This window comes from Malaya genurostris, chromosome 1, assembly GCF_030247185.1.
Source record: "Malaya genurostris strain Urasoe2022 chromosome 1, Malgen_1.1, whole genome shotgun sequence".
In the NCBI taxonomy this organism is placed as follows: domain Eukaryota; kingdom Metazoa; phylum Arthropoda; class Insecta; order Diptera; family Culicidae; genus Malaya; species Malaya genurostris.
The window spans coordinates 91,404,101-91,421,367 of NC_080570.1; the positions used below are offsets into that span (position 1 = coordinate 91,404,101).

Consider the following 17,267-nt stretch of genomic DNA (forward strand, 5'->3'; position numbering starts at 1 on the left):
GTATCTGAAAGCAAGCCATTAGTTTCGACCCAATTGTCTAGACGGAAGAGAATCATTTTTTCGAACAACTCCCGGAAACAGAAAAGCATAGCAATCGGCCGATACGAATTGTGATCGGAGGCTGGTTTCCCAGGTTTTTGAATGGCGATAACTCTTACTTGTCTCCAGTCGTGTGGAACAATATCACTCTCGAGGAACTTGTTGAATAAATTCAACAAGCGCCTTTTGGCCAAGTCAGGAAGACTTTTCAACAAGTTGAATTTAATTCTTTCTAAATCCCGGGGGTATATTGTTACACGACAATAGCGCAAGTGAGAACCCTACCATCGAAAACGGTGTTTCGCTTGTATTCGGTGTCGCGACGCGGAAGATCTTCTGTTCCGGAACAGAATCGGGGCATACTTTTCTAGCGAAATCGAATATCCAGCGATTAGAAGGGGCTGGGGTCCAGTAGGAGATTGATAGTACCTATTATCTTTCTCCGAACAGTACCAGCCTAGATTCCGCATGAAATCCGGCGGAAAAAATGAGCCAAGAATAGATCCACTGGGTTCCTGCTTCTATGTCGTAAAAGGCGACAATTGCAGGAGTTACATTTTCCTTTCCGTTATCAGATATTTTCAACGTTTCACTTCTGATTACTCTATTTTACTAAATTTTCTCTTCATTCAACTTATCAACTTTCCGGCTAGTTTAGGAGAAAAAAAATATTTCGTATGTTTTCTTCTTTCATGTTATTGCATGTCTTTCAAGATTATAAATTGAATTATACAAATCAGTTATTGTGCAAATCCGTTCATATTACAAAGTAACATAGATAACGTATATCGGTATACTGAAAAAAGGAAAAAAATACTTGTTCGTTTTGATAACTTAATCTTTTTTTTCTCGGTAGCCGGCTGCCAGATAAACCAATATAACCAATTAATATTTTAATATATAATAATAATAATAAAGCGAATCAAGTCGCGCGTGAAATCTCTTGACCTTTGTTTGGCGATTTAAAAAAAATTATAAAAATTTTTAGAATATGTCACTACAATGAATCAACTATTTTGTCTAAATCCTATTCACTCGTTTATTTCGTAGCAAAGCAAAGCCTTGGTATTACATTCCTGTAGTGGAATTTGACCTTCTGTTTCAACAGACTTCGCAGCCGATTCAGAGTGTACAGAACTATTACATGGCTAGTGCTACGATTCTACTGACACTACGAATCCTTCCAGGTCGAGTCTCGAACATATTTCGTAGCAGGTAACTCCATTTAGATCAGATCACTGAATAAGAATTAAGACTTCAGTTCGAGTATTGTTGAAACGTACATTTGGGAAGTCCGTGAGTTTAGTGATGCATGCGAGCATCTTGAAACCGGAACATACTTTGCGTGCGCGAATACTGACATTTATACTAACAAATATCCTTCTCCCGTGACACTTATGGAGTGCGCAGTAGTATATACGGCCTCTAGTAACAATAAGTGTTGAACTAACATCCCTTTCCATTCCTTAGACGATCTACGTTCGGGCCTGGCCGGCGCCGGTACTGATCAATGAATTCTGGGATTACCAGAAGATGTACATTGAAGGATGGTTTACCAGTCCCAGGTCGGATCATCTAGAAATTCCCTGTACAATTTCAGCCAATCCCGATCAGCAACGGAGTAGCAACCAGGGGTGGTCGCTCACAGGAAGTTCTTGTGTTGTTTCTAGTTTCTCAGACATCGATATTGCGTAGCATTTCCAATCAATATTTCGTGTGAGGTCATACGAAATAGTGATTGTTTCCGATGGTCTTAATCCGCTGGCGATTGAAATTACGATAGGCAGATGATCGCTACCGTGGAGATCAGGGATTACCTTCCACGTGCAATCAAACCGTAGCGATGTCGAGCAAAGGGATAAGTCCCGCGCACTTGGTCTTGTTGGTGGTGCGGGAATCCGGGTCATTTCTCCCGTATTCAAGTTTGTCATATTGAAGTTGTCGCAAATATCATGGATCATAGCTGATCTGTTATCATCATGAAGATAACCCCATCCCGTACCGTGAGAGTTAAAGTCTCCTAAAACTAACGTCGATGCGGGAAGAAGTTGCATGATACTGCTGAGCCAATGATACCCAACCGAGGTTTTTGGGGGTGAATAATGTTGAAATCATGGAAAGTTGTAAGACTTTGTCCCATCCTCGGCGATCGATACTGAATGCAAACGTTTGCAGTCCAGTAGCTTGACATTCTTAAGCAAGGGATCTTCAAAACATCCGATCGCATGTTTGAGAATGTCCTCGCATGTCAGATTTGGATCCGTGATCACGCCGTCTATCTCGACTTCGAGAGCTGATATGTAAACGCGGTAATCCCGCGTAAAGTGATCGTTTCGAGCGATCTCATTAGCCTGTTTCAGACTGGTCAACGAGACCCTGAGCTTATCGGGACGAATTTGTGAGATTAATTTCACAGTTAAATATTGTGACGCCCAGTCTTTAGAGATTTTTAAAATTTTAAACAGTTTATTCTTCTCTTTGGTCCGGAAATAAACCAAATAAAGGCCGACCGAGGGTGAAGGCTCTTCGGGATACTGTTTAACCCGGTGAATCTTACTATTTGGAGCAGATTTAGAATCTGTTTCCATTATATTTTCGGTGGAGAGGGGAGTATCTAATGGACTTGCCATAGCGCGGTTGAGGTTCCGCGCAAATTATAAAGGGAATCAAAATATAAGTGGACTATAAAGGGACTCGAAGGGAAAAAATATAATACTTAGCTAATGATCCGTAGCAACTCGGCCGCTTAGGCCAAGCGTTGGTTACAACGACCTCTGAGAATTAATAATCACACAGCACCGGTTCACGGCACCACACTAAACGTCCGTTCACTGTTCGTATTGTTTTAGCACAATAACACCCGGCACTGTCTAACGGTATTTATTTTTTATATTGTATTAATCTGCACAAGCTCACGAATACAAAAGATATAATATTAAATTACCTTGAAACGGATTAGAATGGATTAACGCACAGCTGCTCTAATGCAAACTACTCATCAGTTGTACAAATTCGATCAATTACGCCATACTGCTTTTCTTAAAATAAAATATGCTCGAAGAATAATAAAAACTAGGTTTTCTCGGAGATAGCTGAACTGATTTTGACACACTGAAATTTAGACAAGTGAAAGGTTTCGTGGTCCCATACATTCCTGCATTTATCCGAATCCGACTATCCTCAGCTATCCTGGTTCCCGGTGTCCGATTCCAGAAACACCGAAACTAGAGATCATGTATTCAAAAATCGATCTCACTCATCTTTCTTAACGATGGATTGACTGACTTTCACAAACAAAAATTCAAATGAAAGACCCTGTGCGCTCATATGGAACTCCTGAAATTCATCTGGATCCGACCTCCTGTTCCGGAATTATAGGGTAAAGTTTGTTCAAAACTTTTACCGTCACTTAAAAAAGTTTCTTAAAGTTCGGCAAGAAAAAAGTACGGGTGTGTAATGTCAGAGACATAACTGGATGTCGTGAATACGAATAAAACTGACACGATTTCTTTACACTTTCGAATTCGAATTGATAGTTGATCGATTGCGTAAATTACGAAACTTTCCCCCTTTTCAATACTAAAATTTTCAACGATTTTTGACGTCGATTATCTCATTTCGAATTTGCATGTTTCATTGAAAAAACCTATCAAGATGCTGTACAGGATTCATTTCTGCCTTTTAGAAGGACCAAATTGTGGAATTCTCTACAATATTTAGCACAGTTCGGAACATTTATCTCGAACGATTTTCGCACAAATCAAATTATTTTGGATTTTCACTAAACTGATGATTTCTACCTTCGATTTGCAAAGAAGTAATCTTAATTGTTCTTTAGATAACATTTAGAGCCATTAGAACGGCTGATTTTTTATAATGTTGTCCACTTTTCGTTTCTTGTTTTCTTTCTTCTCAATGCAAAATCCATCAGCACGTTCAGTTGAAGATATGTGCCTGACTACTAGAGATGGTCGGGTCTCGGGTATTTTACCTGAAACCCGACCCGTGCCCGTACTCGACGGGTTTTTGGTCGGGTACGGGTAAAAATTTTTATTTTCAATCAGGTACGGGTAAAAAAATTTACTGCTCACTCGGGTACGGGTAATTTTTTTTTCTGATCGATTACCCGACCATTTGTATTTCACTTAAATATGTTAACACGTTGATGAGATTTTTTATTGCAAAACAAATCTTCCGAAAAATAAACAATTTGATTCAAGGGGTTTTGACATTTGCGCCTAGGACCAGACCTGACAACTAGCATATTTTTCCAGAAAAAAACATTTCTTTTCTTCATTAAAAAAAAAACGATCAATCATAGTTACGTGAAAAGTTATGTGAATATTTTCCACCCTACTTTTTTATAACATATTTAATAAGACACAAATGGCAGTCCATTAAAACCTACGTGAAAAGTAGGGTCTGACCGTAACATCTTATTCCGTTTTCGTTTATTGATCAGAGCAGCCCGAAAGCTGCCCAGAGTCGCCCAAACAACATTTGAAAAGTCTTTAAAGCTGTTTAATGCACAATCCAGTAAAAATTATTTGATTCATATATAAAATGTAGTGTAGTACTCATATGACATTCAGATAGCAGAAAACTGTTATTTTAAATATTGGTTGGAGATTTTCAAAATTTCATATAAATCATTAGGATTCTAATCATAAAAACATGAACATTTATTTCACAGAAACCTACATAGAAGTTCTTCTTATTCTTCACTTCTGGATGGTGTCACCTCACTTGAAATGACACCGATTGATGGCACAGCAAGTTGGGCTATATTGCCAGTTAATTTTAGTTTCTTTTCACTGGACTACAAGTGAAAATCTCAAAGCGTGATTTTTCACCGTGTTCACTCGTTGAGGGTTCCACCAGAGGTGGCACAGAAGTTCAATGGCTGTAAAAACCACTGTTTTGAAAAAACTATACCTACCCAAAATTGAATACAACGGGTATTACGACATTTTGGGTAAATATGCTTCTCGACAAATTTGAGTAGATATTACTTTCTTTTGTTGATATTTGTTAATGAGTATAAAGTACCAAAACATTGGAAATCTATTCATGCTTCACAGTGTATTTATATGGTTAAATGTAAACAAGCATTTTAATGTATTTTACTTACCAACTAGAGCCTGATACGGCTCGCTATCTAAAACACTTTATTTTTTCCATCCTGAATTTTGGTAAAATTTTTACTACTCATTCGGATCGGGTACGGGTACAGGTAATTTTTAATCGGGCACGGGTAAATTTTTTTTATTTTTTATCGGGTACGGGTAATTTTTTTTATTATTGATCGGGTACGGATCATATTTTTAATTTTATCGGGTACGGGTAAATTTTTTTGCTGATCACTCGGGTACGGGTCAGGTTCGGGTATAAGAATTTCTATACCCGACCATCTCTACTGACTACCTCAAAATCGTCGTCCTTGCGTGAACAACCCAAGCAAAAGTAAAGTTGATGATGATGATGGTCCCACCTCATACCCCTACAAAGGTGTGAGCAGAACGAGTTATCTAAATGATAATTAATATTTTTGCACATATCTTAACCAGTAAACAAAAGAAAACGATCTGATTAATCTAGCAGGTATTGATTCTTCTTCAAAAGAACGACTGACCACAAAATAACATTCAAATATTTCGGATTTACTATCCAGGGTTAATCAAGAAAATTTCCAACCCGGGAAGATCCTTGATCACATCAGGAATCGAACCCGATATCTTTACCAGTATCAGACAGTAATTCACCTGGCCCTTCCCGCCGGACCAGTTCATCGCTACACACATCAGCTACGATGGAGTAACGAGACTGCGGATGAGCAGAGCCAAGCCCAATTCCATCAACAACTGTAGATCCCAATTAGTTTCCCGAATCTATTCCTTAAATTATTAATCAAACCTTGCGATCAAGGTCAAGAGCAAACTTAACACACTGAATGCTAAGGCTCTTCGGCCAGTCCTGTTCGCTTTCCAAATAGTCACTACCTGCTTCGCGCGCGAGGCTCAAACGTTTGTAGACTGCTCATTATTTTCAACTCTCAAACAAACTAAAAATCCATCATCATCATACCGAACATAGTAACTTAATACGTCTCACAATAATATATATAAACAAAAAGAAAAAGAAAATACAATCTTCGTAATACGTAAAAAAATAAAAAATCTAAAAAAATTTGAACTAACTAACTAAATATTTGCTTACAAAGCGGACTTTATGTGTGAAATACATAACTTTTTGAACTCCACCAATGCCGTCGCGCGTTTGATTTCTCTTGGCATCGAATTGAAAAAACTTATTCCCTTGTACAATAATGAGTTTTGCGATCTGGCTAACAGAAAGCTTGGTGTTCTAGCATCAGATGCGTTTCTAGTATTGTACCTATGCAGATCAGTTCCTCTTTCAATTCGATCACACAAATATCGAGGCAACATACCATTTAAGATTTTGAAAATGAATATCATGGTTAAGTAGTAAATTCTCTGTTTCACTGAAAGCCATTGTAATGCGTTCAGTAGAAAATCTGAGGAGGTATATCTACTACATTTTAGAATTAATCGCATGATCTTATTTTGCAGTCGCTGTAATCTCAAGATTTGTGTGTTATTAGCAAGAAACAGAATGGATGGGCAAAAGTCAATGTGTGGTGAAATGACTGTTTTATACAAAAGAATCTTACTATGGGTCGTTAAGTCATTTTTCAAACGACATAATACACCATACTTTTTGGCAATCTTCTTGATGACGTTATTGATATGAGATTTGAATGTTAACTTTTCATCAATTATGACTCCAAGATACTTCATTTCTCTAACGCGATCAATAGTTTCACCATCAATTTCCACATTGGCGTCATGACCTGTGCTAACAGAAGAAATAACCATATATTTAGTTTTCGCGACGTTTAGTTTCAGTTGCTTAAATTTTAACCATCGAACTAGCGAACTTAGATCCTCGTTCAAATGTGCAACAGCTTCATTGAAATCTTTAGCCGTATTGAACAGAACAGTATCATCAGCAAACAAATTTATATCACAGAAACGTAAGACTCGCTTCATATCATTAATATACATAATAAATAGAATAGGACCTAACACACTTCCCTGAGGCACACCAAGTGAATTACCGAGGGAACTAGACACCATATCGTTAAAAACAGTCTTTTGAGATCTACCACATAAATAGTTTTCAAACCATTCATGTGCCATTCCCCCGATGCCAAAACGCTGTAATGTCTGCAACAATAAAGGTCTTGAAATTGTTTCAAAGGCTCTCTTCAGATCCAAGAACACAGCAAAAATACTCTCTTTGGCTTCGATTTTCTCCTTCCATTTTGCCAACACTAGGTTCAAAGCGGTCTCACAAGAGTGACCCTTACGATATCCCGATTGTTCCGGTATTAGCAAACTGTTAGAGTTCAAATAGTTAATCAGCTGATCTTTAACAACAAGTTCCAGAATTTTTTCCAGCGTGTGCAACATGTTAATGGGACGGTACTCCTCGGCTTTATCCGTTCCAGTAACCTTAGGGATAGGAACCACCAGAGATTCTTTCCACACCTTAGGCACGTGCCCCGTGTTCAACGATTCATTTACCAAATCCAGTAGATCGTGTCCGATAACATGAAAGCAATCCTGTATCACTTTTGAGTTAACATTGTCAATACCCGTCGATTTTCCCAAATTAAAACAAATATTTTTCAATTGTTCAAAAGTGATTGGTTGAAATTCATCAAGTCTACAATAGTTATTCATCGGCTGTGTTATTTCAACAGGTTCACCTACCAATTCAATACTTTGATTGATCTGCTGAACACTATTTATGAAATAACTGTTGAACTTTTCAGATATAATTTGTTCTGTGTGTTCTTCTATACCATCAAAAGTTATGCTTTTCGATGCACTATGTGTAGGCTTGATCAACTGTTTGAGAATTTTCCATAACTCTCTGCTGTTTTGTTGATTTTGATCGATCTTCCTCTGTATGTATTCACATCTAGTCTTCTTCAGGGCCCGTGAATAAATATTTCGAGCTTGTGTATATCTACTCCAGTGACTATCATTGTTGGTTCTACAGAATCTCTTGTACTGTTTATCCCTCTCCCGTTTTAACCGTAAGAGGTCTATTGAGTACCAACTACTCGAGCTGTTCAAACTAACATACTTTTCAGTTACCAATTCATTAGTACACTTTTTTAATATGTCAGTAAGAATAGATGCTCTGTGATCCAAATTTCCAGTCAACTGTGTACAACCCAAGCTTCTTGATACAAGTCGAGATAGAGTTTGCTTTGAATAGTTTTTCCAACACTTGATTTTCACCGTATCTTCCTCATTTCTAGAGCTACTCGTTACGGAAATTGCAATTGTTTCATGATCTGAAATCTTGCAATCGGATTCCACATTTGAATAAACACCGTCGAAATTGGAATACACGTGATCTATCAATGTTTTACTGTATCTCGAAATTCTTGTAAATTCATTCACAGTTTGCTTCAAATTGAAGAATTCTGCTAACTGTTTCAATTGAGTCGAACCTTGATCACTGAGCCAATCAATATTAAAATCTCCAGTAATAATATTTAGTTTACCGAAATCGACGAAATTCTCCCACCAGTTTTCTAGAATTTCCAGAAAATGGCGATCGCTTGAACTTGGAGAGTGGTAAACAACTCCATAATTTCCCATCTGCATGCCTCTTTCAACTGATATACCCAAGAACCAATTATTTCCAACTGCTTCGTTTGATCGAATGCTGAATTTAATTGATTCTCTGGCGTAAATTGCAACTCCACCCGTGTGCCTGGAATGGGACAAACAAAAAACAACAGTGTAACCCGGAACACTGAACTGATCGAAAGCGTCAGAATCAACTATATGTGTTTCTGAGAGCAAAACTAATGAAGGGTGTCTATCCTCTATAAGATGACGCAATGCGACATAATTAGAAGACAAACCGGCTATGTTCAAATACAAAATATCTGAATGCCTCTCATCCATTAGTTGCTATTCCATTGACATAATGTTGTTCTTTCTCGTTTCAAGCAATCTCAGATATACAGGACACTGCTTACTAAATGCTGGATGGTGAATGTCTAAATTCAATTTCCTTTCTTTGTTCATTTTCAGACAATTAACGCATTTGAATTCAGTTGAAGAACACTCAGATGTTCTATGTGCAGAATTACATTTGGAACAATTTTCACTGTTTAAACATTCGGTGCTCTTGTGACCAAACTCACCACACCTGAAACAGCGCAATACGTTGAACGACTCGAAAACCGAACACCTATCCCAGCCGACGCAAACCTTGCCGGCTGCCATCAAGCTGGAATAAGTCTTCTTATTAACCTCAATTATAACACTATATTTGTTATATTTGAAGCGTGGATTCTCAAAGTCAGCAACAACTTTTACATCTTCGATCGAAATTTCCTGATTCTGACTTTTCAATAGGTCAATAAATACATCAGAGGAATATCGATCACTCATCCCCACTATTTTCAGTTTTGGTTTCCCGGGCTTGGGTATAACAGCATTGTATTCAGTTCCTAAATTGCTTTCAATGTTTTCTTTCACTGATTGAATGTCCTCTCCTGCTGCGCACTCAACAATAATCGAGCCATCTTTACCATTTTTAAAATTACTAATTTTATGTGTTCTTGGATCTAACCTACCCTTCAAAACCTTTCTCGTGTCATCGCTCGTTTGCGAAGACTCGACAGGTTTGATCATAATAACCGAGCGAGTCTTACGATTTCTATTGCTATTAGTTCTTTTTCCAGAAAATTTCCCAGATAGAACGTCCGCGTATGACTTTTTGTTATTTCTATCAAATACTTCGTCGTTACCTTCATTAACAATATTCTTATCAAGCGGTTCATCATCAGTATTTGAAATAACTTTTCTCTTTCGTCTAGGATTTCCATCCGACTCCGAATGAGTCTTCCTATTTGCAACAATTCTCCTTCTATTCATTACAACCATATCATTATTATTTTGCTGATTATTCAAAATCAACAAACTTTTCAAATCGTCCAACTTTTTGGCCACACTGTTTTCTAAGCAGGCCATTTTGCTCTCCAGAGCATCATTGGAAGATCTGATCAGTCTATCCATTCCCTTTTCTATCGCGTTATTAATGTGTGCCTCGATGCTCTCTCGCACACCAGCAAACGAATCAGTGATGGATTTGAATTTTTCCATCTCCTTCTTCATATCACTAATAAGCGAAAGAACATCATCCTTTGGCATCACATTAGCCATCGCGGCACCTTCCAAGCAATCAGCACATTTAAACAAAAGCGCCGGTGTAAAGTTTTCCGCGTTGTTTTAAAATTTTCAGAAAACCTAATTTTTGAGTTGTTTGTGGTTATCTCACACTGTTCAAAATATTTTCCTGAATTCCTAATCATATTTTTGATGAATAAGTGAAAGAATTATGTTGCTGCCATTAATACAAGTCGAGATATTCACGATTAAGTTCTGCCCATTCTTCCACATGGCTAATTTTGAAAAGGCGCCCCATAGTAAAGTAAGTCGTATTCACGACAAAAGAACGAAAATCACACACAACACCGACGATGGATGACGAGATAAGCCACGGACAAAGTGACCCTCGATCCTCGTTAGATGGAAAAGGAAGCTCATCTCCTCCTAGAAAAGGGTGACAACGAGATCCAATAGCAAAAAAATAAACAAAATGTAAGCCAATCGGCCACTTAAAGCTTGTACGCGAAAATGCCTGAATATATTATATATGAATATAATATTTAAAAATAAACACCTTATCCAAGTCGTTCCATATCTTAGTTAGAGTACCTATAACCAGAGTGACGACATCTCATCCGTAATGCTGGCAACAATTAAAAACATTCCACACGCAGAGAAATGGAGCTTGTTTAAAATAACAAATCGGTTAGTAGATTTTCAAATCCGATTCATGTTAATTTCAATCTAGAATATGATTGTTTTAAACCATTTTCTCCCTTCAACATCAACAAAGATCTCTGTTCAATGTGAATAAATATTTTGGTCTTGCCAAACGAAAAAAATAATTGTTCCAGCTGATTTTATTGTTGAAATAATTCATCAATGTATTGCGTAACAACAAAAGCAGAGTTGATTTTATTCGCAATATCTATGTTGATTCAAGTCTGCTTTATCTTTATGTTAAGAACAAAATTTATTCATTTTATCTGTTGTCTTATTTGTGTAATGATACAACAAAGTTTATTGTTCGAAAGAACCATATCAGTCCTATTTCTTATAAACCAGAGTCGTTTTTTCAATCGTGAATGAACAGAAAAATTTTTTTACGCGTTTCAAAAGTAAAATTTTACCTGCTTATATATTTTTCATCGGGCTTTTCATCAATCCAAGCGTATGTATTAATAGTTAATAATATTAGAAACTACAATAACACGCTTTCTTAACAACATATATTGGATGCAGGTTATCTCTATCTTCACCAGAAGGGCACCGGGAAAGGGTACCGAATCAATGAATACTATAAAAAGTAATATTGGATTGATTGTGGTATGTAGATAAATATCATAAATGTATGGAATATAAATGTAATTGAAATTCCTTACAAATATATAAATTGAGAAAAATGTACCAACAACAAGCTTTCAAATTATTTCGAAAGAAATCATTTTACTCGTAAAAACAAAACAAAATGAATATTTTTTACAAACAAAAGCGTAAGTTGAAATACTAATCATTTCAAGTTGATATCTTATCATTTATTTCAACTGCCAAGTTTATAAATTCAAAACACTATAAATATTACCTTTATCCAAAATTAGTTCATTTTAAACTGATTTTGCAAGTTGACTTTACTATGAAATTGTTTGTCAACAAATTGACAGGAACGCACAAGTAAAATATTTGTTGGTATTAACAAAATATTTATAGAAACAAACTAATCCACTGAGCAAAATCAAATACCTAGTTTTGTTGTTTCAAGCAACAATATTTGCTATATTAAACCAATTTTTCTTTTGTCACTATTTCAACAAAATAAATCGTTACGTGAAACCCAGATTTAGTTACATTTACAATATTTTTCTTTGCGTGCATTAGCTTTACATTGAATTGACAGGTCGTTTGTTCGTTTGGAACTGGTAGCTGTCATTCCAAACGAACAGCTGTCGCCACTCTGATTATAGTCACTCTAATCTTAGTCATCAAATTCAATCATGAATCTAAAAGTTGGATCACGTATCTATATTAAATTGTAACGCTAATTGATTGTAAATGATGATGTTTGCCATACCGTCAAGCCCACCAACCATGACAGGGTAATCATATTAGACAGTACAGTCGGTAAAGTGCAGATTAATTTGTATATTTGGCAACTCTGGCCTAGACCAGAGTTGTGATTTTTTTAAAAGATTGTTACATACAGAGAGGATAATCAAGTATGCTGTGATTGAATGAATATCGAAGCTGACAGCGAGGAAAGAAAAATTATTCATTCTGTTACATGTTCTCGTTAAAACAAGACGCAATTATACGATTAAGCATTTTGCCATCTTTTATTCGTATGTAACAATTTGGCGACGAGGAGCTGGAAATTTCTTCAAGACTTCAAGACAATTTCAAAAAAAAAGATTTTGAGCATGCTTCGCGGATCTGATGAAACTATGGGTGATTGTGAGGATTTTTCTAATCAAGCAATAATGAACAAGCTACTACTATTGCTGGACCGATTGACGTCTACACAAGCTATTCCGGAACCTCACGTACCAAGAAACACTCCCGAGCAGATCATCGAGTCCCTTTCTGTGACAATCAAGGAGTTTCATCATAATCCAGCCGAAGGTATGACGTTCGACCGATGATTTTTGAAGTATGAAGATTTATTCAGCGCAGACGGGAGAGAATTGGACGACGCAGCATAAATTCGTTTACTGATGCGAAGTCTCAGCGTTCCAGTTCATGAAAAGTTTTTAAACTATCTCCTGCCCCGACACCCACGAGATTTTACGTTTGAAGAAGTTGTGAAGAAACTGAAAAGCGTTTTTGGACTTCATAAATCTCAATTCAGTCAACGATATGATTGTCTCAGGATTGTGAAAAACGAAGTAGATGACTATGTAACTTACGCTGGTATAGTCAATCGCCAGTGTGAGGACTTCGAATTGAACAACTTGACAATTGACCAATTCAAGGCTCTAATTTTCAATTGCGGACTTCAAGCTTCCAAAGATGCAGACGTTAGAACAAGATTACTGTCCAAGCTGGAAACAGACGCAGCAGTAATGGTAAATCTCGAGACTTTAGTCACTGAATGCCAGCGATTATCGAATCTCAAACACGATACCGTTCTGGTGGAAAAGAAGCAGTCATCTCTATCGGTTCAAGCAGTTCGGCAACCAAAGCAGCAGAAACTCGCTAGTTCTCATCATTCAAGTGAGAAGACTCCTCGAACACCGTGTTGGCAATGCGGTGCCATGCATTTCGTCAAGGTATGTCCGTTCTCAAGTCACTTATGCAAACAATGCAACAAGACCGGACACAAAGAAGGTTATTGTAGCTGTTTCACTAAAGCAACAAAGTCCGAAGCTATACCCGAATCTTCAGCAAAAGGAAATCAACAAAAAAAGCATAAAGGTAAAAGTCGTTATCAATCAAACCACATCCTTTCCGTCAACGAGGTTAAGGCATCCAACCGGAAGTTTGTCACTGTATTCATTAATGGCAAAACCGCGCATCTACAACTTGATTGTGGTTCAGATATCACTATTGTCTCTGTTCATTCGTGGAAGAAGCTCGGTTCACCAACAATCACCAAAACTTCTCATCGGGCAAACACAGCTTCGGGTACTGCTCTACCTCTAAAAGGAGAATTCAAATGCCGAATGACCATTAATGATGAATCTTGATCTAGTACGTGCTACGTGACTTCAGTGAAAGATTTGAATCTGCTTGGTCTCGATTTCATAGAAGCATTTGATCTCTGGAACAAGCCGTTTGCCTCCATCTGCAATCAGGTATTACAATCAAAAATTCAACCTGAGTGTGGACATCGTTTTGCCAACCGATTCCCGGAAGTATTTGAAGACACATTAGGACATTGTATGCAAACGAGAGTACAATTATTTCTGAAACCAAACTCCATGCCGGTATTTCGTCCGAAGAGGCCAGTACCATTCCACGCCATCCAGAAAGTCAACGAAGAACTAGATCGTCTACAGAAGCTCAACATCATCACTCCAGTTGATTTTTCTGAATGGGCAGCGCCTATCGTTGTTGTGAAAAAACCAGGTGGAAAAGTTCGAATTTGTGCAGACTATTCGACCGGTCTGAATGCTGTTTTAGAACCACACCATTACCCTCTTCCAACACCCGATGACATCTTCAGCAAATTAGCGGGTAGTAAGGTTTTCAGTGTCATTGATTTGTCCGACGCTTACTTACAAGTTGAAGTTGATGACGAATCGAAAAAGCTTCTGACAATTAACACTCATCGTGGATTGTACCGTTTCAATCGATTGGCTCCTGGAGTAAAATCTGCACCTGGCGCATTCCAGCAGCTAATGAGTAGTTTGATTGCAGACATCAATGGAGTTGAATCTTTCATGGACGATTTCATTATACACACTACGACCGATGCTGAACACGAGCGAACGCTGAATGCTTTGTTTAGTCGACTTCAACAGTTTGGATTCCGTCTACGGTTGGAAAAGTGTAATTTTGGCCAATCCAGTATCAAGTTCATTGGTGATATAATTGATGCAAAGGGTATTCGACCAGATCCAGCAAAAATCAGTGCTATTGTGCAGATGCCCTGTCCCACCGATGTTAGTCAGATTAGATCGTTTTTGGGAGCTGTCAACTTTTACGGTAAATTTGTCAGAGAAATGCACAAATTACGAAGACCCCTGGACAATTTACTAAAAAAAGACAATCCGTTTGTTTGGAGTCAACAGTGTCAAGAAGCTTTCATCAACATCAAGAAAGTACTTCAATCGGATCTCCTACTTACTCATTATAACCCTGCTCTAAACATTGTCGTTGCTGGTGATGCCTCAAAGACAGGAATTGGTGCCGTTATCATGCATCAGTTTCCTGATGGTCAAATGAAAGCCGTTGCTCATGCATCAAGAACACTTACGCAAGCGGAACAAAATTACAGTCAAATCGAAAGACAAGCGCTAGCTCTGGTATTTGCCGTAACCAAATTTCGTCGGATGCTACTGGGTCGTCAATTCAAGCTTCAAACCGATCATCAACCGCTTCTGAAAGTGTTTGGATCGAAAAAGGGAATTCCACTTCACACAGCGAATCGTCTCCAGAGATGGGCACTAACATTACTTGGATTTGATTTCAAAGTGGAATACATTCCTACTGACCAATTCGGACATGCAGACGTTCTCTCCCGATTAATCAATAATCATGCAAAACCAGATGAAGAATGTGTTATTGCGTCAATATGCATCGAAGAAGATATGAACACCACTTTGGGTGACACGTTTCAGAATCTTCCAGTCACGTTCGAAATGGTTCATTCAGCCACAAATAAAGACAAAATTTTGCAGCAGGTGATTCAATACATCCAGAGTGGTTGGCCGTCTGTTAAACAAATTACTGAACCAAACCTCAAGATATTCTGCTCACGACAAGAATCTCTCACAATCGTCAAGGGTTGTATCATGTTCCATAATCGAATTATAATTCCAGCTGTGTTTCGTACTCGGATTCTGAAACAAATACACCGTGGTCATCCTGGAATAGAGCGCATGAAATCAGTTGCTCGTGATATTGTTTACTGGCCTGGGATTGACGAAGAAATCCAGAACTTTGTTCGACGTTGCTCTATATGTGCCAGTTCAGCTAAATCACCGCCACAGGTTCAGCCTCAGCCCTGGCCGAAAGCAGATGGTCCATGGAAACGAATTCATTTGGACTATGCAGGTCCTATTGAGGGAATGTATTACCTGGTCATTATTGATTCTTTCAGCAAATGGCCAGAAATTTTTCAAACGCGCTCGATGACGACGTTTTCTACAATTGGATTTTTAAATGAAACATTCGCAAGGTATGGAATTCCCGACACAATAGTCTCGAATAATGGAACTCAGTTCTGTAGCAGTCATTTTAAACAGTTCTGTGAGCTTTCCGGTATAATACACATTTGCACCGCACCCTATCATCCACAATCAAACGGACAGGCGGAGCGTTTTGTGGATACTCTCAAGCGTTCACTGAAGAAAATTGCGAAAGGGGAGAATATACCATCATCTGATGCTCTACAAAATTCGTAAGATTCACAGTATATCACGTGTTTTTTTAGAGGCACAATATAGTTTGTGTTAAGCGACTCTCCCCTTGGGGAGATGTTACATACAGAGAGGATAATCAAGTATGCCGTGATTGAATGAATATCGAAGCTGACAACGAGGAAAGAAAAATTATTCATTCTGTTACATGTTCTCGTTAAAACAAGACGCAATTATACGATTAAGCATTTTGCCATCTTTTATTCGTATGTAACAAAGATCACAACGGAAAGACATGGCATGTTCTACATGTCAAAAAAAATCATTGCCACGGACATTTGTTCCCATTCTGACACACAGTACGTAGCGCTCTAGAGCACATTTGTTTTCGTTCTAATACCAAATATCTGCGGCAGTGACACAATCAAAACTTGTAGGGGTTTGGCAGACAAAAAACCTTTGTGTTAAATGATTCACCCTTGGTATGGTGGCCTTCCTACAGAAACATTTCAGGGCGTTTCATGTAATTACAAAAAAAAAACAAATTATAATTGATTTGTAAGCATTTTTAATTTAATTCGTTATTTTGCGTACGTACGTATTACTCGTGAAAAGTGGGTGGTAAAGGAACTCTAAAGCCGTCATCTCTGTATCGCTCAGTTTCGATGAATTTCAGTAAAATTTCCGTTGTTACAGGAAAACGAATACTGTTACATACGCCTATCAGGGAAAATTTATAAAGTCAATAAAACCTAATTGTAATAGTGTACAATGTTGCTTACTTATAGCCGTATTGTAGCTGTTCGGGAACGATTTATCAGTTCGTTCGCGCATTAGAACCCATCCTCTATTTTCATATTTGCATTCAATTATTTTGTTGTCAAGTACCCGAAGTTCTTTCGTCAATTTGATTTGATCAAAAGGTTTATCAACTCCTCCCACGAACAATAGTCCAATTTTCCTTCGTAGCATACTAAAAACAAATATG

At 37.7% G+C, this 17,267-nt stretch overlaps 2 protein-coding genes across 2 annotated transcripts in view; one reads left to right on the forward strand and one right to left on the reverse strand.

Annotated features, from left to right (window-relative positions):
* The first annotated feature begins 12,736 nt into the window (after positions 1–12,736).
* LOC131426691 (uncharacterized protein K02A2.6-like) lies at positions 12,737–16,324 on the forward strand. The gene is made up of 3 exons (XM_058589607.1): positions 12,737–12,878; positions 13,257–13,525; positions 14,198–16,324. Exons 1-3 carry the CDS (start codon positions 12,737–12,739, stop codon positions 16,322–16,324), a joined length of 2,538 nt encoding a protein of 845 aa, XP_058445590.1.
* A 506-nt stretch (positions 16,325–16,830) lies between these two features.
* Positions 16,831–17,267, reverse strand: part of LOC131440709 (mRNA-capping enzyme) — a 32,415-nt gene continuing 31,978 nt past the window's right edge. Inside the window, exons 6-7 of the mRNA XM_058612228.1 lie at positions 17,062–17,252; positions 16,831–16,999 (exon numbers count right to left, since the gene is read on the reverse strand). Coding sequence (XP_058468211.1) covers positions 16,881–16,999; positions 17,062–17,252 — 310 coding nt within the window. The 3' untranslated portion in view covers positions 16,831–16,880. The remainder of the gene's footprint in view (positions 17,000–17,061; positions 17,253–17,267) is intronic.